We start from the raw sequence: 22,302 nt of genomic DNA, 5'->3' as shown, positions 1-22,302 counted from the left end.
GCAACTTCTGACAACCATTCACACTCACGTTCACACCTACGGACAATTTAGAGTCACCGATTAACCTGCATGTCTTTGGACTGTGGGAGGAAGCTGGAGTACCTGGGAAAACCTACGGTGACACAGGGAGAAAATGTAAACTCCGCACAGAAGGGCTCCCCCACCCCATGTTTGAACCAGGAACCCTCTTGCTGTGAGGCAACAATGTTAACCACTGCAGCACCGTGCCGCCGAAACATTAACAGAGATAACCAGAAAAAGCGCAGCTGGTGCCTGTGTATAAAAACTGCAGAAGATGAGCATTGAAACTGTTTTGATATTTGGAGTGGATATGTGTCTATGAATCAATATTTTTTGCCACCACTGTGAAGAACACTGACACATTCTCACCTCTCCATCCTCTTCTTTCACCACATATTGAGCCACCTTGAAGGAGCTCAGGTACTCGTTCATGTTCTGGATCTCCGTGTCTTCAGTGGCGTCCTGGCTGCGGTCCAGCAGCTTCGAGATGGCGTCATCGTCATAGTGAATCACGTTGCCCTCCTCGCCCTCTTTGTTGTCACCTGTTGATGAAAGTTGATGACTAATAGGAGCAGACGAAAAACATGTTTGTGTCAAAAGCTTTGATCTATGAAAACAAGGATTTGACCTGAAAAGAGAACTTTTAAATGACTGGACAACCCACATCAATATGGACTCCCTGGCATTTTGTACTTTTGTCACTTGCTTTTAAGCCTCTCAGGGCCTTTTCTGAGATGACTGGCCTCTAGCCGTCTCCAGTCTTACTCTGTGACTCAGTGGCTTTTGTGGAAATGTGGATCTGCAGGAGTATTTCATGGCACAAAATGGGGTTGCTTTTTAAAGGCGAGACTCACTGTGCTCAGCATAAATTTTAGCGTAGACAAAGCAAGAGGAAAAATCCATTCTGTATTTGAAGGATACAGTACCTCCGATAGTTTCAACCAAGGCTTCATTAGTTTGTTAACATTAAACAACAGTGATGTTTAATGAAGATAAAGCAGTATGAAGCTCAAATGCAAGTGTGAAAACTTTTTACTGGATTGAGTGTGCAATTATAAAAAATAGGTGGTGCGTAGACCTACCCATGGTTCGTGCTGCCTCCATCTCATCTTTGAAAAGCTCCTCAGTGCCAAACTTGAGAATATCGTCCAGTTCTTGTTTGGACATGGAGCCAGTTTTGGAGCCCAGGCCGGGCCGCACCACCAGATGGGTCAGCATCATCTTCCTCTTCGCCACCTGAGTGATTCGCTCCTCCACTGAGCCCCGCGTCACAAATCGATAGATCATCACCTTCCTGTTTTGACCTATACGATGGGCTCTACTAAAAGCCTGGGACAATGGAAAGATGGGCAGACAGAAAAAGGGACAGTTACAGGAGGTGACACTGAAATGAACAGCTGACATTAACAAAAGCATCCACACAACTACTACTGGCTGAAAAATCAGTACTTGGATGTCATTGTGAGGATTCCAGTCAGAGTCGTAGATGATGACAGTGTCTGCGCTCGCCAGGTTGATGCCGAGACCTCCGGCTCGCGTTGAAAGCAAGAAGCAGAACTGCTGAGCGCCCGGTGCTGAGACAAAAACCGAAGCAGAGAGTCAGTCTGTGTGTGAGAGTGAGTGAAAGCCGTGCAGAGGAGAACAGACGCAGACAGATTCTGGATTAAGAAACTCACCATTGAAGCGGTCAATGGCCTCCTGCCTGAGGCCTCCAGTAATTCCTCCATCAATACGTTCATATTTATAACCCTCGAACTCCAGAAAATCCTCAAGTAGATCCAACATTTTTGTCATCTGTACAAAAAAAACTCATGATATTATAAATTCATGTAGCTGGGATCAAATTAAATAAAACTGTTAAAACTGAGAAAAGTCACACTCAAAATGGTCTTTGATTAGATGTTTGGAATATCAGCAGATTTACCACCTACAACTCTCACTGGCACTGGAATGGCGTTTCATGGCCACCAATCAATGAAAGCGATGGCTTGAAGCCCAGACACAATATTTATTCGACTATTACCTGAGAGAAAATGAGAACTCTGTGTCCCTCATCTTTGAGTTTCTTCAGCATTTTCTGAAGCAGCGTCAGTTTTCCTGAGGACTTCACCAGTAGGTTGCCATCGTACGAGCCGTTGGGTAGCACAGGAGCTTCCTGCAAAGACAAAAAAAATCACATCCAGGCATCAGAAATATCTGAATACTTTGTGAGTGTAATCAGTGGCTTTAAGCAACAGTACTTTGAATTTCCAACCAGGACACAAGGGCTACAATTTTTTGGCATGTAGGTTTGTTATCTTGAGTCAAACAGCTATTTCAGCCCCAGGCTCTCTTTTCACGGCACCAGCATTCAATTTCATCATTCAAAGATTCTGCACTCGGTTCATAAAGGAAGAAATGTCCAAGGCGCTCTTCTGGCATAAAGTTAAAAAGCCTTTAATCAGATGGGTATTTCATGGTGAAATTCTAAAAACAGAGACACTGCTGGTACATCCATCCATCCATCCATCCATCCATCCATCCATTTTCATTCACTTATCCAGGGCTGGGTCACGCAGGGCAGCAGTCTGAGCAAAGTACTCCAGACGTCCCTCTCTCCAGCAACACTTTCAAGCTCCTCCCGGGGCATCCTGAGGCGTCCCTAGGCCAGATGAGTTAAATAATCCCTCCAGCGTTTTCTGGGTCTGCCTCAGGGCCTCCTACCAGTTAGACCTCCCCAGAAAACCTCAAACAGGAGGCGTCCTGATCAGATGCCTGAACCACCTCAACAGGCCCATTTCGATGTGAATGGGCAGCGTCTTTACTGCGAGCTCCCTACGGATCCCTTGGATCACTGCTGGCAGGTGTTGAGAAAAATACATGTTGGGTTGTAACCCAGCTTTATTTATGCAATCTGAGTACAGGCTTTTTAACTTTTTGCCAGAACAGAGCCTTGGACCTTGCTTCTTATTCTAACTTTTTGTGGTCCCTACTAAAGAGCTCCTTCATTCACTTGTTCGACCTTCTCAACACTCCTGACTTTTCCTTATTTTGCACTCAGCGCTGAGATCAAATATCCAGCTATGCTTAAAATGTACTGCCTTACCACAGCAGCCACGGGGAACAGGTAGGGATGGTTGCAGCACTTCTTCAGGTCCATCATAATGTTGAGCAGGGACACTTGGTTCCCTCCCCCTTTTGAGTTCAGAGCCTCAAAATTCCGCGTCAAAATAAACTTGTAATATTTCCTGCAGGTCAGAGGTTAGAAAAAAAAATAGCTCATCACTTTTGGAAGATAAAGTCTTTGAAACTTGTTGTTGTGATTAAAAGCCTGGCAGTGTGTGAGATATTCTCACTGTAAAGTAGAGATAACAAGTTAGTGTCATGTAAAAGTTAATTGCATTTAAGACTTTAAGCCTTCAAAACATGCGAAGTGAAATTAGATTATTTGCCAAAATATCAGCAACGTGTGCAGTTAAATCTCACTGATAGAAGCTCATCCAAATCAGGCCTGAAGGTACTTTACCTTATGCATACATTTAAAGTTCTGCCACTGTTTTAAAGCCATTGTATGATTTCGAACAATGTCTCTGGAGATTAAATGGGCAGTTTATGTTTTATCAGATGAGCAAACAGCAACACACAGTGTCAACTCCGTCTATGACTTCTATTCTTTGTATCCCGGTGCTTACTTCTGCATGGGGCTGAGCTCCACTCTGACAATCAACTCTGTCTTTGCAGGCATGTTCTTGAAGACATCGGCTTTGAGCCTTCTGAGCATATGAGGGCCAAGCAGGTCGTGCAGCTTCTTGATCTGGTCCTCCTTGGAGATATCAGCAAACTCCTCCAGGAAGCCTTCAAGGTTACTGCACAGAAAACACGAAGAAGAATGAAATAATTAAATTAGGCTACAGTCAGGAAAAGACAATTTCTTGGTTCTTAAAGGGATCATTTGGATCTTTTGAAGTGGGGTTGTATGAGGCACTTATCCATGGTCAGTGTATTAAATACAGCAGATGTCAGTCGTAAGTTTTAATAATAACTACAGTTGTGTATCTAATTTAAACCATACAGTCAAGCAACACAGATCTGTCTATCCATCAGTCAAAGGAGGGATGTGTTTAATGCCCCAGCTTGTAGAAACTGGTAAGATGGAGAAGAACAGAAAGACTGGGGACTGATAAAGATAAATAGAGGAGAGGAAGGACTTACTTGAAGCGCTCTGGGGTGAGGAAGTTAAGCAAGTGGAACAGCTCTTCCAGGTTGTTCTGAAGAGGAGTCCCAGTGAGCAGCAGCTTGTAGTAGATCTTATACCCGTTGAGAATTCTGAAAAACTAGACAGGACACGTTGTACGAGATATGACACACAAGCCTCAAATAAGAACGCAATGACGCACGCACAACTTCCTGAGTTATGAAACGACAGTTTTACCTCCAAAGTCACCTATAAGACATGTTTCATTTTTCATGTTGTATCAGTCTTTTTACTTCATGGATAAGTTTATGCACAAACATTTCCTGCTCGTATCTGTCTGTGTTCCTGCTCATTTCCTGTTTTTGTGTGTCCCCGATAACATCCATGCTGTTTTCTGTTTCAGTCCCAGAAATGCTGTTTTTACCTTTGATTGGTTGTTTTTCAGTCTGTGGGCCTCGTCCACCACCAGGCAGGCCCAGGTGATGGAGCCCAGAATGGCTTGATCTATAGTGATCAGCTCGTAAGAGGTCAGCAGCACATGAAACTTGATTGGAGTGTCTTTCTGCAGAGAGGCGAAAGGAAGGACAGCAACGAAATAAAATAAAAGATTTTGAGCAATTCAGATGTGGCATCAAATGGTGGAGGACAGATGAGTGAGTACTACATCCACTACACTGTTTAGGATGTTAAAGAGAAAGTTCACCCCATAAACAAAATACATATTTTTCCTCTTACCTGTAGTGCTATATATCAGTCTAGACTGTTTTAGTGTGAGTTGCCAAGTGTTGGAGATATCTGCCGTTGAGATGTCTGCCTTCTCTCCAGTATAATGGAACTAGATGGCACTCAGCTTGTGGTGGCCAAAGCGCATACAAAACAAAAAACATTTTAGGAACTCAACAGCAACGTCTCTTTCCAGAAATCATGACCCAGTTACTCAAGATAATCCACAGACCTTGTTGTGAGCACATTAGCAACTAATTTCTCTCTACTGAACTACATCTGCCAACTGAATCAGCGTGCAGAAGGAGGCCTGCATCTACTGCTAATTCACCTAGCACCACTGAGCTAGCTTTCATAGCTTAGCAAAGGAGGACGCCATAGTTGTTTACATCTCGCCAAAGGTGTCGATTTAAGGGGGGACGCAGGGGAGATGTCCTAGTATTCAAAACATGTCCAAAATAAACTTAAAAGTAGCAGAAGACTTATACTGTAACGAAATTAAAGACATTTCCACAATAAATGGATGCAGAAAAGGCAAAAAGTGATGCATTCAAATTCCCCAAAATGCAGGAAATTAAATGTTTGATACCCAAAATTTTTGAGGAAGGAACCCAAACACCTCGTGTCATGTGTGCTCCCCCAATGATAAAACAAAACCTACATGCTTGCACCTCACACTGGCACAAGCACAAGCGTCTCCTCCATGAGTGCATGCACGTCTCCTACTTCACAGTGATAACGTTAGCATGTGTAGTTCGGTGGAAAGAAAATAGCTGCTGTATGAAGCTGCTCATAACAAGGTCTGTGGATTATCTTGAGTAAGCAGGTCATGATTCCTTGAAAGAGACATTGTTGTTGAGTGTAATGGACAAACTGTCCATTACACTGGAGAGAAGGCAGACGTCTCTTCAGCTGATACCTCCAACGCTCTGCAACTAGGCTGATGAATATCACTGCAGGTAAGAAGAAAGATGTCTATTTTTGATTTGGGGGTGAACTGTCCCTTTAACCACACAAACCCAACCCTACTTGCAGTTCAGATTCACACAGACAAAAGCAAAGTATCTTAGTATTAAACTAAGCCGTGTGAGGTACCTTCATCCGAAACACCTTGCGTCCCGTTTTCACCGCACTGTCTTCAAAGGTGAACTCGTTCTCTCTGATGATTGCCCGACTGTCTTTGTCTCCAGTGTACGTCACCACGTAGAAATCTGGAGCCCACATCTCGAATTCCCTCTCCCAGTTGATGATAGTGGAGAGGGGCGCACTCACCAAGAACGGCCCCTTGGAGTGACCCTAACAGAGACAGAGGAGGAGGAAAGACATGACTAAGCAGCTCTCACATCACAGGAGGGAGATATACTTGAGGTTTTATCATTTACTTTTCTCACTGTCCGATATGTTTAATCCTCAGTCTACATTACCGATTGTATGATAAGAATAGTGTATGCCTCTTACGCTGCACTCAGACATAATAAAAGAGGACATTCTTGCACCCTCACCTCCTTGTAGAGTGAGTACAGAAACACTATTGTCTGCACCGTCTTTCCAAGGCCCATCTCATCGGCCAGGATTGTGTCTGTGCCCTGCGCCCATGAGAACCTCAACCAGTTCAGGCCTTCCAGCTGATACGGGTGCAGTGTTCCCCCAGTGGCGTTAATGTACCACGGCTGGTGCTCAAACTTGATGGTTGGCTGGGGATATAGAACACGGGAGCATTTTGTAAAGTGATTACATGGATTAGTGTAAAAGATGTGAGCAACATTTAGCCCAAGGTAAACAGGAATAAAAGGAACAGCACCTTTATCAGGCTGAATCATGATAATCAGCTGGCATAGAGTCTTGTATTTCCACAAAAAACAAACAAACAGGTAACTCATTGGATTTCTTTGCATCTAAATATCCCAACTTACATCTATGATAGGAGCATCAGGAGGGACCTCCCTCTTTGGATGGTCGTCTTTGAGTTTCTTTCCTTTCCTCACCACCAGGGGGCGTTGGTCCTCCCCTAGTATTTGCTCCCTGTCAAATAATTGCAGCAGCATAATGAGCCAAACAGTTCAAGCTGGGGGGCATCACAGAGAGAGGGCAGGGCAGAGAGGAAACAGCAGCATTTGCCTTGTTAATCTGTGAGTGCCGGGACTCGTTCTACTCATCATCACCACATTAGTAGGAACAGCTATGGCTCAAATAACTTGTTAATGCTGCTAACAAACCTGTGGTCCCAGTAAGACGATTTATGACCGTCATATTCTGGGACATCGAAGTCATCCACCTCCCAGGTGCACTGGTCGTAGGGCAGGTCTCTCCACTTGATCATGTAATGCACATCGCCGTCCTTATCGAAACTACAGAAACAGAAACACAGAGCTCAGGGCTTTTATAAAAATAACTTTTTGTCATATTTGTTGAAACTGTCACTGTACACACACAGTAGGACATGAGAAAATCATGTTCCTCCCATTCCTCCTTCTCCTAATTGAATTGCTTCTAATGTCATTTGCTAGAATCCACCGAAAATCAAACTCAGAATCAGATATACTTTATTGATCCCAGAGGAGAAATAAGGAAATTATGAAAGAACCAATCAGAGCTGAGGAGTCTCTTTTGCTGCTGTCAATAATGTCAATCACTGCTCCTTGTAGTGACTATGTATAAAGATGGACAACATGACAGCTCCTCAAAAGTGAAGTTAAAACATCTCAATCATCCGCTGGTGGCTGGCTGCAGTATAGGTCATAAACCCCGCCCCCTACATGTTAGCTGATGGGACATGGACCAACTAAAAACTCAACTAAAGTACACACCAAAACACTTTTTTCACACTGATGTTTGTTCAAGTGTTCTGTTTTCTGATAAGTTTACTTTTAATTACTTTCTTAACGCTGTAAAAAGAGGCTTTGACATCATGATTGACAGCTGTGTGCCAATCGATGTGCTTGCTGCTGTGAATCGCGCTGTTGGTGATTGGTCGGATGGCAGAAACTTGAGATTGCTACTGTGCAGGGTCTGGCTTTCGATGACATCACCAGTGCAAGATGGCAGCAGCCGTGTCCAGGATATTTTGGCTTCATTTTTGTACAGTGGGAGGAAGTAGAGACACGTCATCACATCTATATATATATACAGGCATTGGGTCAAACTGTTAAACTACGAGGTGCTGATCAAATATGAATCAAGATTCTGTTACTGCACTGCACTGTGAGAAATAGACAATGCAGTGACAGAATCTTGATTCATATTTGATCAGTGAATCAATATATCGATCCACACTCCATACTAGATCGCTACACCCCTATAATTTTTGGAGCTTTGAAGTTTAAGTGATAATTACCTAGGAATATTCAAAGCAGCCTTTGGTAGGACTTAGCACTTTCGGCAAGTTTTTAATAACTCATAATGCCACAAATCGGGCCGCATCACTGGACGCAAGCGCATCACTACAGTTGCCAGCCGTCGATAACCTTCCGCAGTACGTCTCACCTATACCTTTTGTGTCTGACACTTGCCACCTTCTTTCAGGCTCTTCCACCAGTTTACTGGTGAAAAACAAACCAAAAATGAATACTGATTTGGCATTACCATGAAGCTTTGTGAGTCAAACTTATTAAACTATGTTTCTGAAAACATTTAAGGTAAGAAATAGGCAATGAAGTAACAGCATCTTGAGTCATATTTGATGAGCGCTGCATATTTTAACAGTTTGACCACAGTTCACAAGCAGTGACTGACATGGCTGACAGCTGTGTTAGAGACTCCTTGGCTCTGATTGGTTGTTTTTGTTCAGGTGGTGGATTCTAGCAAGTGCCATTAGAAGCACTCTGAGAAAAAGCATGATTTTTTTCACAGACTATCTGTCTCATGTGCTACTGTGTGGATGTAGTGACAGTTTCAGCAAATACAAAGTTACCAACGACAGCTTAAAGCTCCTCTAAGGACATTGTTGATTAGACACGACACAAATTTAATACAAAATTACATAAAAGTCTCTTATTGTCATTAACGGATTCGTATCTGCAAAGTGACAGGGCTGAAACTTAGAGCAACTTTTTAAATGTATGATTGAATTCCAGAGTCTATCTCATATAGCAAAACTTATGATTGCACTATAAAGTGATTCTGTCTTGTATACGTGTCGGTACACATGGGAAATAATGTGCTGTTGGTCTGTTTGGAGAGAAAAATGTTCTGTGCTGTCCCTCGCTATGCATCTTCTGTGATTTCAAACCCCCCCAGGATCTCCTACATTCCGAAATACGCTGTGCTGTGAAGAATAATCTCCATCTATAATGTGATATTACGGACCACATAAAAGCAAGGTGATGCCTGAACTAAGCACCAGCTTACCATCAAGAACTTCAGATCAAAATACATCTGGATTCTCACAATTAAAACAGTGTCTGAGCCCTGATGTGAGTTCATGTAACTGTGAGTAGCCACCTGTGGCTGACTATCCGGTGGATAACCATCCACTCTGGTTTGATGCCGTAGCGGTAGAAGCGCTCCTCCATCACAGCGTACTGGGGGTCTTTGCTCTTCCTCTTCTCGCTGTTGAGCTCCTCCTCTCCGGAGCCATAGTCGTACGGCGGCGGTTCGTCCATGTCGTTCTTGCGCTGGTAGTTGCGATACATGACCGTGTGATAAAGCTCCAACTGCAGAACAAAACCACAGACGGAACAAAACAATCAGTTCTGCTCAGTTTCATTCAGCACCACCTCTGGCAATGAGTCTTTCTCACAAGACTGCAACACATCACCTATCCATGGTATCAAGACTAATTTGATTAACTACTTCAAGTTCCAAAATGGAAGGAAAGATGGATACAAAATAAATTAGGAAAGAAAGGACGGCTTCTCCCGGGCCAAATCTAAACACAAGCAATTGTTCAGACATCATTAAATTAAATGTCAGCCAGGTTTGAGTGCTCTGAATTGCTTAGTAATTGTGATTGCAGTTTGAATGGGTGGACGTGTGAAACAATGTGCACGTATATCTCTTGGCATTTCTTTGACTGACAGCTAAATGGCTTAAGGAACATGCATTATCGTTTCAAATTAAACAGCAAAAAAGGTCCAGTGAAAAATCTCTCTTGGCTCGATGTGTGAGTTACACTTTAAGCAGAGTGGCCACGTACTGTCGTTCCTGCGGGCCAACAGAGAGCAGAAATGTTAATTTGAGTTTGGACCTACTTCTGGTGTCTCACCTGCAGCTCGCTGACCCAGGAGCAGTGCCAGTACGAAAGGCCAGCCCACTTTACGAAGAACTCCCTCTCTGGGTGGCCCTTGAGCGGAGGCTTGGTCAGTGGATCGTTTGGCTTGCCGTCAGGGCCCGCAGGCAGCTCAGCTGGCAACGGGGGCTCTCCCCATGTCCAGTGGAGAATCTTTTGGACCTTACCTTTGAGGGGAGGGCACTAAGAAAGAAAAAGGAGAGGTGCTGTGATAGATACAGTTATCTATACCTGTGTCAAAGCAGCAATGCACAGGAAAATCTTGAAAATGAGGAGGGCTTCAGAGCAGGTAAAGTATCAATGGGGTCAACACATGCGTCCCTCAGACAGGCTCCCTTGGAATCTTATTTCATGTCAACATACAGTGTCATTGAAGCTGTGGTTGTGGCCTGAGACCTGATCTGTAAAAACAAATCATGCTCCTCTGATTCCTTGTATTGCTTTCAATGGCCTTACCACACTTTAACAAATACAACCAATTAGAGCCAAGGAGTCTCTAATGCAGCTGCCAATCATGTCAGTCGCTGCTCATGAGCTGCAGTCAAACTGTCAAACTAGGCAGAGTCATCAAATATGAATCAAGATTCTTTTACTGCATTGCATATTTCTCACACTAGATGTTTTCAGAAACATATTTTAGTAGTTTTGACTCAAATGTTTCAAAGCTTCAACCGTTGCCATGGTTATCCGCGTCCAAATCAGTTTTCGGATTCTTCGTTTTTTGTTTAGTATTTTTCACTAGTAAAGGCCAGTGTCCTCAGCGCAGTCATTGACCCCTGCTATAATAACTGTCTGTCTGACGTGGAAAAGGAACAGGTGAGACGAATTGTGGCAGGTTATCCACCACTCACAACTGTAGTGATGTGTTTGCTTTGCATCCAGTGATGCAGTCCGACTCATGGCATTTCAAGTTCTTAGAAACTTGTTTAAAGTGCTAAGTCCTACCAAAATCGGGTCAAGTTCAGGTGGTTGATTGGCATATATGAATATGATCACCTCCCCACCCCTGCCCCAAGTCCTGTCGCTACCCTTCGAAGCTTTGAATATTTGCAGTTAATTATCACTGAAAGTTCAAAGCTCCAAAAATGATAGGGGTGTAGCGATCCATCAGTCTGGATCGATGTATCGATTTAGTGATCAAATATGAATCAAGATTCTGTCACTGCATTGTCTATTTCTCACCTTAAATGTTTTCAGTAACATATTTTAGTGTACTGTTTAGCTGTAAAATGAGAGTTTGGGATCCGGGCACGATGTTGGAAACAGTCAAGCCAAAACGAAGCACCACTAAATATGTTTCTGAAAACATTTCAAGCAAGAAAAAGGCAGTGCAGTGTGTGTGTGTGTAGATGGATGACGTGTCTCCACTCCCTCCCACTGTACAAAAACGAAGCCAAAATATCCTGGACACAGCCGCTGCCATCTTGCACTGGTGATGTCATCGGAGGCCAGACCCTGCACAGTAGCAATCTCAAGTTTCTGCCATCCGATCAATCACCAGCAGCGCTATTCACAGCAAACACATTGATTGGCACACAGCTGAAAATTCCACTAGCTGGTTGGCTTATTTCTGCAGTGTAAACGTGCTTATGTTATTAATGGGTGACTAGCAAAAAACAGCATATAATATGGTCACATATTGATTGCAGGCCCCTGAATCACACTGAATCGAAATCGTATTGTTGCAGATAACTTTGTAATATCGGCAAGTATTATCTATTATACACATATATGATATCCTTGTTCAAAGAATTGATAAAATATCATATGGTGATGAAACTAGTGATTTACACCCCTAAAAAATGGTACCTGGGACAGCCCTTTATTTTAATGTTCTGTTTAGCTGCAAAATGCGAAAGTTTGACCGGCCAGTGGGCGGTGCTTCATTTCAGCGTGACTGTTTTCAACATAGCGGCCACAAACTTTCTCATTTTACAGCAAAACAGTTCACTGAAATATGTTTCTGAAAACCTTTGAGGTAAGAATGCAAGAACAGAATCTTGACCTATATTTGATCAGACTGACTAATTTGAAAGTTTGATTGCAGGTCACAAGCAGTGACTGAAATGGCTGACAGTTGCGTTATAGACTCCTTTGCTCTGATTGGTCCTTTTCCTTCAGCTGCAGTTACTTCTAGTAAATACCATTAGAAGCACAAGGAGTGAGAGGAGGAACCTGATTTTTCTGTCTCATGTACGACTGTGTGAATATAATGACATATTCAGCAAATATGACATTATTATTTTTAATCAAAGCTACCAAACTGTGGCTTTAAAACATAAACAGGCTTATTGAATAGCTCAAACTGCTAGCTTGAAATGCCTTTGATATGAGCTCTGAAACCTGACTGTAAAAACCTTGAGAAGGTGACCTTTCTCTTAATTTGGTCCTCTCACCACCTCACAAACCAGCTCACAATTATATAATCACACTTCATACCTCATCACTGATTCATCAGGGTCAACACACTTTAATCAGCATCGATTTGATGCATTGTAAATGTGTCAAATTTAGCCAAAAGCCAGATTTTTATCTCAGCGAGACAGATAAAAAAGCAGACAAAAGATCATCACAGCACAAGAGAATGATGCACCAGGAGTATGACTACATACTTATGTTGCCATGGTTACCCATATAAAATACTAACTGTACATTAACTGTTGTCTCCCTTTTTACCATTTCATCCTTACATGGAGTTTTCATCTCACAGCTCACAATCAGGAGCTACAGAGACATTTCGATGTATTTATATATGAATGAAATACATTTTTATTATTGTATCATACTATGCCCCACCCACATGGGCTCACAAGACACCTTAAATTCATATGTGCCAGGACCAGAGAGCATTTAAGTGACGGAGAGAGTCCAAAAATAAAAAAGCAGCTGAAGCGTCTTTCACAGTTTAATCTTCATACCTTCACTAAGCAAAATAAAATTCATAAATCACTGACAGGAACATTTACTACGTCGTACTGGCAAACGTTTGAATTTATGCTAATTAAATAATCTATCTTGTCTTCTTTTCCAGGCGTTTGAGACAAAGTTAACAGCAAACTTAAACACATCAAAATTAAACAGCTGTTCAAATTTTGGCTCGTTTGTACAGCAGAATATTTCAGGGTTTTGTAGAGCCATTTCATGGAACATTAACTCTCTTAAATCATCATGTGTACGGTACAAAAGAAAATGGGATTCACTTTCCACTTCACCCAAATCAAACGTAAACGCAAACGCACATACACACACACACACACACACACACAAATACAAATGCACTTTGCAAAAAAACAAATGTTAGAAGAAAGCATTACTGTTCCTATTTTATCTGTATTTCATATATTTTAAAATCACAGAATGAGGTTTGGTTGCACAAATGCTGCTTTTATTGAAATACAAAGAACCTTGTCTTTGTAACAACCCCCTTCCATCACTAAAATCAACATCTAAATTACTGTTATTTAAAAATATTCTCAAAAGGATTCTAATTTCGCAGGTTTGACTCCGGCTTGCAACCATTTGCTGCGTGTCGACCCCTCTTTCTCTCTCTCTCTCACCCCATTTCACTCTGTCCTGTTCATTAAAAGCAAAAGCCTCTAATTTTGTATTACAGCTTATTTTTGAAACTCTGATTAATTATGCAGTCTTTGTTTTTATCTTTTTTTATTATCATTATTTAACATGAGTGCTATTTATTAATAGGGTAGGTATCTCCAGATGCCATTTTTGGTTTCTAACTTATCCTGCATAATATTTAAACTTTGAATTCTTACTGTATTTTCTAAATAAATGTATGTGCAAATTAATACAACTAAAGTAAACAGAGGCTTTTTATAACGTGGGACCCTTACTTAAAGTGCATTGGATCTACACTGTCATCTTCCATATTATAGGGGTTTGTTTTTGTTTGTTTGTTTGTTTCTGGCTTTGTTTGGTTGTAGGAGGTGATGAAGGTTGGGGATAGATGTAATGCCCACTATTTTTTAATTCTTATTTTCTTATTTTTAACTATTCATTTTATTTGTCATGTCATGTCAGAGCTGCTTTGTTCTGAGTTGTACGTCAAAAATGGTAATAAATATATTCTCAAATAAATAAATAAAACAAACTAAACATACCCACGTTCAACTAGACATTGTGAACATTGTTTTTCATCCAAAACATGAGAGTATTTGGGCTGAAATGTAGAGCTCACCATGCAGCGTGGACACAACCACTCCCCGTTGGGTATCTCGGGGAGAGGTGGGTTGAGGCAGTGGATGTGGTAGGAAGATGGGCAGGTGTCGCAACACAGCAACTCCCCTCCATCTTTACACACTCGGCAAAACTCCATGTGGTCGTCCTCTTCCTCGCCTGCTGGCTCCTCCTCGTCTTCCTCCTCGTCTTTGGCCTCCCACTGGATGCCCTCTTTCTCCTGAGGGACACAGGTGGTGAAGGTTGTAGCAGAGGGTTAAATACAGCTCAATTAAATTTACCAACCTTGTTGTTTGTCAAAGAAAGCCAACCCACATTACTCCTACAAGGACACGTTAAAGGGTTAGTTCAGTATTTTTGAGCCTTGACCTTATTTTCCCATGTTTTGTGTCTAAGTGACTAATGGGAACAACAGTTTTTGAAATTGTTGCAGTACTGAGCAAGACTGAGAGAGAGACTGCAGACGTAGAGATGCAGATGTAACCATTTGGGGCATGTGCGTACAATCAATTTACGTCCATTTAAAGTGCTTGGTTTTGCCACTGAATAGCTCAGACTGTTATTCTAAGTGTCCTACAACTTATCAAATGGAACTGTTGAGAGAAAGACCTTTCTTTTTTAACCAGAACAGCCCCAAAATTACTATCGCCAAGCCCACCAGACTCCATGTAAATAAACAGTCATTTTATAATTGTAAAACACGCTTCATTCAAAGTCAACGGGAAAAAATAAAACTCACAGAAGCTTTCTTAGTTTGTCTTTCCACTGTTCCAACAATCACCAACTCAGGTTTGCTTGTAATAAACCCTTAGTTCATTCAGATAGATGAAAAGATATGCTGGCTCTATGCACACTAACATTACTGTTTATTTAAATGGAGTCTGGTGAGTTTGGTGATAACAGTTTCAGGACTGGTGAAACAAAAAGAAAAGAATCCTACTCTTTAGCAAAAGATCTCTGTAGGAATCATTTTCATAATGTTGCTAGACACTTATAATAATAATCTGAACCTGTCAGTGGCAAAACAAGCACTTTCAGTGGACATCAATTGACGGCACCAACATGTTTTGCTTGCCTCTCAATATATTTACCTTTTCCCTGTATAATACTGGATACTTTTACCTCTTTGTACCTTTAAAAATGACTCAAATGAAAGACTCTGAGAAAAGTACAGTAGATTTTTGGCAGAATTATTCCCAACTAGTACATATGCAGCCAGTATTTGGGGGTTTTAGTTAGACTACACTTTAAGGGGTCACAAGCCAAAAAGGTTCAATAACACTGCTGATGATTAAAGTCCAAACTACAACACTCGGAGAGCGCAGACCTCCGCCAAGCAGCTCCGATTTCCCACCATTTTATTATTTTATCCACTTCGCTTCAACCGATCACCACCAAAATTTTTATCATCTGTTCCTTGTCCTATTATCAACCTTTCCTGAAAATTTCATCAAAATCCGTTCAGAATTTTTTGAGTTACTTTGCAGACAAACAGACAAACAGACCAACACCGGCGAAAACATAACCTCTTTGGCGGAGGTAATAAAAGATCGCACACACCCTCACAAATATCCCAGCATACTTGTGTTGTTTAAACAGAATATTCAGAACATTACCATGAAGCTCAAACATGTACATACATCATGAGAAACTGACATATGTGGTGTCATAACATATGGTGGAAGATGTCTTAGTACCATGGCAGTCTCAAGCCAGGGTTGTCAAAACTAAGAAAACAACATGTCAGAAATGAAGTACGACATTAAAGACACTCAAATGCTGAAAGAAGTGTTTCACTGCTGGAGAGACTCTGGAGAGTCTTATCGTAAAACTGGGCTGTCTATGTGGTAGAAAGACGCAAATCAAATACTTTTGAAATTTGTTCTCTATGACCAGAGAAAATAGAGGAAAAGAACTGTGGTATTTGCTTTTGGTCAAGAGGTAGAAAACCTACAACTAGTAGAACACACTGCAACGCCAATAATAGGCTCCTGCTGGTGGGTGACGTAATGCAAGCTTGTCCATTTGACACGGGAAACAATATGGCGGCCATCTGGCAACAATCTCAAATTAGCAAGCTAAAATATCTTTCTGGAAACATTTAAAGTGATAAATAGGCAATGCTGTACCAGAATATTGATTCATATTTGATCAGCACTGCTAAGATTTACAATTTGATCTCAGTTTTTCAGCCTCCATTTTTACAGTACAGGAAACAGTATGGTGCCCACTTCAAGTTCACAAATTCTTGTATTACAGCCGAACAGTGCACTAAAACATGTTTCCAAAGACATTTTAGATCAAAGATAAGAAATTAGGTAACATAATCTTGGTTTATATTTGATCAGCACTGTCTAGTTTTACAGTTTGATCTAAGTTTGGTCTGTGTTTAAGAGAGGGGGCGGGTCTCTCTCTATCTCTTTGTGACTGCGGTGGCAGGCATATGAAAATCAAGGAGGTTTAAGAGAGAAGACGTCAAGGCGTTATATCACGTCACACCATCTGGTGCAACACACGTGCAGTGAAATCTGGGCTGCATTTGCCGAAAAGCTCAATAGCTGCCGCACAATCATAGAATATGTGATGATTAATTCGTTTCACTGTGGCGTCCACTGTCAGCTTTGGGTTGCAAAAATTTTGTACAAAACTAAAGATATGGGTGAGAATTACAGTTTTGTACCAACTGAAAAAGTCTGCAAATGTTCTACTATATATCAGGTGCCATCCAACTGAGTAAACCCAAAATTTGTGTCAGGCTAATAAGAGTGCACCCAAAGAGCACCTGAGTGGACGCCATTAATTTATTTCTCGCACCATCTGCTGTAACCCTCCAGCATCGTAGCTCCAGTTACACTGCGCTTGTGTCATATCCCATAGCTCCCATGGGGTCAAAGTGCATCTTCCAGCCTTCCTTGAATAGAGTGTGCCAGTAAACCCGGAACTCCGTTAGCGCTTTTAGCACTTCCAGTTCTCTCGTCTAAAAGTCAATATATCTTTTGAATGGGATTTTGGTAAAATGCCTCAAAAAAATTCTGTGGTTAACAAAAGCTTAAGCGAGTTTCAGGTTTTGTTCTACAACATAAAGCACGTCAGTAAATACCCTACTTGTGAATTTTGAAGCTTTTACGTGTCGTAAAAAAGGCGGTTGCTAACAAGTTGCTCAATACGACTACAAACCCTGTCGGGGACATTAAACGTCATCGCCCCCAAACAGGCGAGAGTGCTGGCAGTCCGCCATTACAGCTTCTTATTTAGCTTAAACAGTCCGATTACCCCATTATACAATGTTTTTAAAATAAAGCGGCTGAAATCAGTTGAAAGCTTAGTGGCGGTGACGTCAAGAGTCATGCGACCGTGGAGTAGTCATGTAGTCTGTTAAAGCCTAACGTTAGCTTTTTACTTCTGGCGATCGCATTTAAGCTTCAAATGCGGTATGAAAGGTGTTCATATGTGAAGATTATCTCACTGAACAAAACCTGTAAGTATCATAAACTTGTGTTAGCCACAGAGCTTATTTTCTGACATAATCCAACACGCAATGTAAAAATCACATTCACTTTCTCTTCCGGGAACCAGCGCATGCTAAACTTCCGGGTTTTGACGTCAGCCCTGGCACACTCTATAGCCTTGATCAGACAGACAACTTATGTTTTAAATGTTTACTTCAACAGCAGAACATGAGTTTGGCCACTAGAGTCCAGCCTCATTGCTCCCTTGAGATATATTTACATGAGATATTAGGGAGTGATGATTAAATATTTCCCCCCTTAGCTGGATGCTGCAGGTGGATGCTGGGGTGCAGGTGGGGCTGAAAGAGCGAGCAGCAGCAGTGATGCAGGGCAGCAGCGGCATTGACGAGGCAAAGGGAGAGCTGGGAGGATTTTGCAGCTTAATTAGACCACCGAATTGGACGGGTGTGTTTGTAGATGACATGTGGAGAGTGACGTACAACGTGTGTGTATGAATCAGTGCAGCTCGAGTTGACTGCCTGAACTAGCTCGCAGGTGTCGCTCCATTTCAAGCAACAGTGGTAGAGACATTCTCACAGATCACCACATTAGCAGGTTATACATTGTTATATTAAACCCATGTACTCACACAGTGTGGACAGCTCCATTTGCCCTCGGGGGCCTTCTCCAGCTCAGGGTCCAGACAGACCAGGTGGTACGCTCTGGGACAGGTGTCACACAGGATGATCTCTCCGCCCTGCTGGCAAACCTCACAGTAGTCCTGGTGGTCCGTCTCATAACCATCACCATCTTCCTCTGCAGCAGGTAAAGGAAGAGGCAAACATGGGCAATTCCCACATACAGAAATGTACTTGAATGCATCTGTTATCAACACTATAGGATTTAAACTATTTACACATTACTGTGAGTGAGCTCTAAATGTGCACGGGACTCTATGAGCGTGAGGGCAATAGCTGCTGGGAAAGAGCATCTGCCTTTGGAAAACATTCCCAAAACAAATACAGCTTAAAAAAATAAATTTTAATTTCCTCGTTACCCGTAGTCAAACAGTCTGGTTCTGAGGGATTTAAATGGGATTTTGGAGGGAAAAAAACCCACCACAGAGCATGGCGTGTGTAGACAGTAAACATACTTTTCCTTTTTTTCCGCCCACGTCGGGCCTTTTTCTTGGTGGCGGCCCCCGAGGTATCAGAAAGCACAGAGGCACTGTGGATGCTGATGTCATCAAAGTCTGACTCCTCCAGGAAGTCCTCCTCGCTCTAGAAACCACACACGCACACACAAACTAAAAAGCTCAGAGCTACTCAAAAGAATTAAAATAAACCAACTTTCAAAGTAAGCGCAGTAAACAGTCTGGTCACTTTGATGCCATTGAAAATATAGTGTAGTGAGGAGCTCGCAGGATGAATGAGCAGCGGAAGATGGTTCTGGAAAAAAAACAAGACATACCGAGGATGCTTTCTTCTTCTTCCCACTTTGGCCCGACTTTGATTTGGTCTTCTTCGGCTTGGGTTTCTTCTTCACCTCCTTCACAGTCTTGCTTCTCTTCCTAACTCCTTGCCCTGAGACACAAAGACCCGTTAACCGAGTGGCGTTCCCGCTATTACTTCTAAAAATATGTGTTCAGTCACGGTTCACTAGGTCTTACCCTTTCCCTCTTTGGTTTTGGCTTTTTTGATTGGCCCCAGCTGAGAGCTCGGCTGGCTGCTGCTGACAGATGTCGGCTGTGCCACGGTAACCGTTTCCACGGCGGCAGCCACAGCAGCAGCCACAGCGGTGGCAGATGCGCCTTTGAACGGGTTGTTGGCACTGAACTCTCGCCACTTGGCCCCTAACACTGTCATCATCTTTGACATGGGAATCTTCGGGTTCTTCTTGGCAATGAGAGGCCTGAGTAAAACCGGGGGAAGAGAGGAGACAACAATGGCAGCTTTATTATGTCACACTTCATTCCCGTTGATGTAATTTCTACTTCCCTCAGCACTGGAGGGAACTGGGTTTTGATTTGCTGACATCCCGCTGCCCCTTAAGTTTTGTTCTCCCTGCTTTGCTGTGTGTATGTCATGTTTGTGATTTGTCAGGCAGCAGCTTGAGGTTTGGCACGCTGGCCTGTGAAAGACAGTGGGTCAGAGCACCGAGTCCCAGAGCCTCCCGGCTGTCACAGGCATCCAGTAAGCAGCTGACTACTCACAGGGGGCACTGCAGGAGCTCATGCTCCACTTTGTCGGAGCAGAGGCTTAGCCGAGCCAGACAGCCCCAGGTGAGACAGACTCTTTACAACAACCGAGCTTTCTAGCACAAACAAAAAGAGCAGTGTTTGCTCGTCACACCACACTCTGCTCTCACTGTGGAGTTTTTGTTGGAAGTGTCAGTGAGGGTTTCTGACAATCCACAGAAACAGAGGCAGAACAGAGCAGTTAGCACAGGAAGATAATCCAGACACAAAATTAGATACTTGCCTGAGGAACTGGCTGAAAGCCTTGTAGTTCGTGATGGTTTTGTAGTCGTCCTCCGTGAAGCCGTACTGAACGTCTTCCAGACCCCACTCCTGCATCAACTGGCTGGATGATTTAGGTTCCTATGGAAATTCAGATGGGAGAGATCATAATTCAAATGTTAAATAATGTTTAAAGGAATATTTCACCCCCAAATAATCATCTGTAAATCAATTACTCACCCTGTGTAACACAGCAATATCAAAAAATCCACTTACATACTCTCACACAGCTTGAACAGTATAATCCAAGTTTCATTTATCTAGTCGTATGCTCAGTATTTCACAAACAGACTTTTCTGATGGGGAACTGAACTAAAAGTAAAACTTATCTATGCTCTCTTTGAAGCCAGACTCCATTGACAAAAACAGTGACTTTACTGAATCCAAAGTAACCCCAATGTCACACAATAATGCAATCAAACTTACTTATCAAGGCAGTGGTAGACCAGCAGCTCCTGTGTTCAGTGAGGTAAAATGATTGTTTTTGTCAATGGAGTCTGGCTTTGAAGAGAGCATACCATTGTACCTGTACATGTTGTACTGTTTTAGTTCAGTTACCCGTCAGAAAGAGCTGTCTGTTTAGGAAATACTGAGCATATTACTGGAAAAATGAGGCTTGGATTACACTGCACAAGTTTGGATAAAGTTTAGCCTTTGTTAAAGACAGACTACTATGACTCCCCATTTTTGGATTCTTCACTCACCAAAGAGGCACGCACAAAAAACAAAGTCTACTTCGTGACGTTAATGTAACATGAGGTCAGTAACGGATACAAATTGTAACTGGTAGGATGAAGTATTCGTTTAATAAATGTTAATAGTTTACCAATAATACCCCTTTTAGGAATAGCCATCCTGAACAATAAAATAAACAGACTATTTTTGACTGTTGTGTTTAATTGTTGCAGTGTTTTTGGATAAAAAGAGTCAGAGGTTTTATTACACTGTTGGACTGCACGACACCATATTTTCAAACTTCCCCTCCAGTCCAATGCCAGTTTTTCTCTGAATGGAAATGATGTGCTCTCCCCTTTTGGTTTGAGTTTTGTCTTTGTTTTGCCTTCACAACACCATATATGCATTCAAAATTGCAACCGCCACCTACAGACTACAGATGTTATACTGCTGTTTTTGCCTTAGTTTCAAATCAAATGTGGTTTGAATTAATTTAAATCTTGTGTGGTCTCTTTCTTTGTTTAGCGTACTGAGCCTGGGCTGTGATGTGGAAACGTGGAGCCTCCAGTGCACATACACTGAGGATGGAGCTTTAAGTGAAATAGGAGAGATCCTCTGTCTACTACTGTAGATAAACCTTTGAAATGAACATTTGCAGTTTCATAGTTTATAGATTTTTCGATGAAAAAAGGAAGCAGATGTACTTTTAACCATATCACACACAAATTATCATTCCATTCCATTTTTATATGTCTTAAAGCAAGTCTTATGGGATTTTTAAGTTTTAGTCGTACATTCTGCCATTTTAGAAAATGACATGTCTAATTAATGAAATATACAGTATATGTTGACACATATGTAACTTCTCAGAATACTAGTAGTCAATAAATGTTAAAAATAGGGATGTCAGTTTCAGTGAATTTTGCATATAGCCTGGCACTCATTAACCAGTATGACATGAAATACAAGAGGTGCTTTCCTCATAGTCCGGCGCTCCATCGCCTCAATGTGCTTTGGCGCCACATTTTGAAGCGCTATCCATTTAGAGGTGGTAAAATTTTAATATCTTGTGTTGTAAATGTCTTGCCTTCTGTTTTATTTTCTGTTGGCTTTGCTGACGGACAGGCGGCTAGCTGTGTAAACATGACACATGGCCTCCGGTCTCCACTGGCTAACTAGCTGCCGTAGCTCGTCACTGCACATCGGCAGGGCACGAACTAGCTAGCAGTATCGCTCATTCAGTGATTAACACTGGTAACACCGTCCTGACTGCCCCAAAACCCCCTCAACAGTGTTTACTATGTTAGCACCACTAGCCGTG

The 22,302-nt window shown here is 42.1% G+C and overlaps 1 protein-coding gene across 4 annotated transcripts in view; it reads right to left on the bottom strand.

Moving 5' to 3' along the window:
* Window positions 1–22,302, bottom strand: part of chd5 (chromodomain helicase DNA binding protein 5) — a 66,231-nt gene that overhangs the window by 24,494 nt on the left and 19,435 nt on the right. For all 4 annotated transcript variants that reach the window (XM_049582521.1, XM_049582530.1, XM_049582539.1 and 1 more), the window contains exons 4-24: window positions 20,269–20,387; window positions 19,458–19,699; window positions 19,259–19,371; window positions 18,942–19,068; window positions 18,438–18,604; window positions 14,341–14,559; window positions 10,122–10,328; window positions 9,359–9,570; window positions 7,135–7,266; window positions 6,832–6,940; window positions 6,421–6,612; window positions 6,014–6,214; window positions 4,620–4,757; window positions 4,213–4,334; window positions 3,693–3,866; window positions 3,107–3,248; window positions 2,045–2,176; window positions 1,698–1,815; window positions 1,471–1,595; window positions 1,104–1,350; window positions 391–563 (exon numbers count right to left, since the gene is read on the bottom strand). In XM_049582521.1, the coding sequence (XP_049438478.1) occupies window positions 391–563; window positions 1,104–1,350; window positions 1,471–1,595; window positions 1,698–1,815; window positions 2,045–2,176; window positions 3,107–3,248; window positions 3,693–3,866; window positions 4,213–4,334; window positions 4,620–4,757; window positions 6,014–6,214; window positions 6,421–6,612; window positions 6,832–6,940; window positions 7,135–7,266; window positions 9,359–9,570; window positions 10,122–10,328; window positions 14,341–14,559; window positions 18,438–18,604; window positions 18,942–19,068; window positions 19,259–19,371; window positions 19,458–19,699; window positions 20,269–20,387 (3,411 nt within the window). The remainder of the gene's footprint in view (window positions 1–390; window positions 564–1,103; window positions 1,351–1,470; window positions 1,596–1,697; window positions 1,816–2,044; window positions 2,177–3,106; window positions 3,249–3,692; window positions 3,867–4,212; window positions 4,335–4,619; window positions 4,758–6,013; window positions 6,215–6,420; window positions 6,613–6,831; window positions 6,941–7,134; window positions 7,267–9,358; window positions 9,571–10,121; window positions 10,329–14,340; window positions 14,560–18,437; window positions 18,605–18,941; window positions 19,069–19,258; window positions 19,372–19,457; window positions 19,700–20,268; window positions 20,388–22,302) is intronic.

Source organism: Epinephelus fuscoguttatus, linkage group LG1 (genome assembly GCF_011397635.1).
Source record: "Epinephelus fuscoguttatus linkage group LG1, E.fuscoguttatus.final_Chr_v1".
NCBI classification, from domain to species: domain Eukaryota; kingdom Metazoa; phylum Chordata; class Actinopteri; order Perciformes; family Serranidae; genus Epinephelus; species Epinephelus fuscoguttatus.
This window is presented reverse-complemented; position numbering and strand designations above follow the sequence as displayed.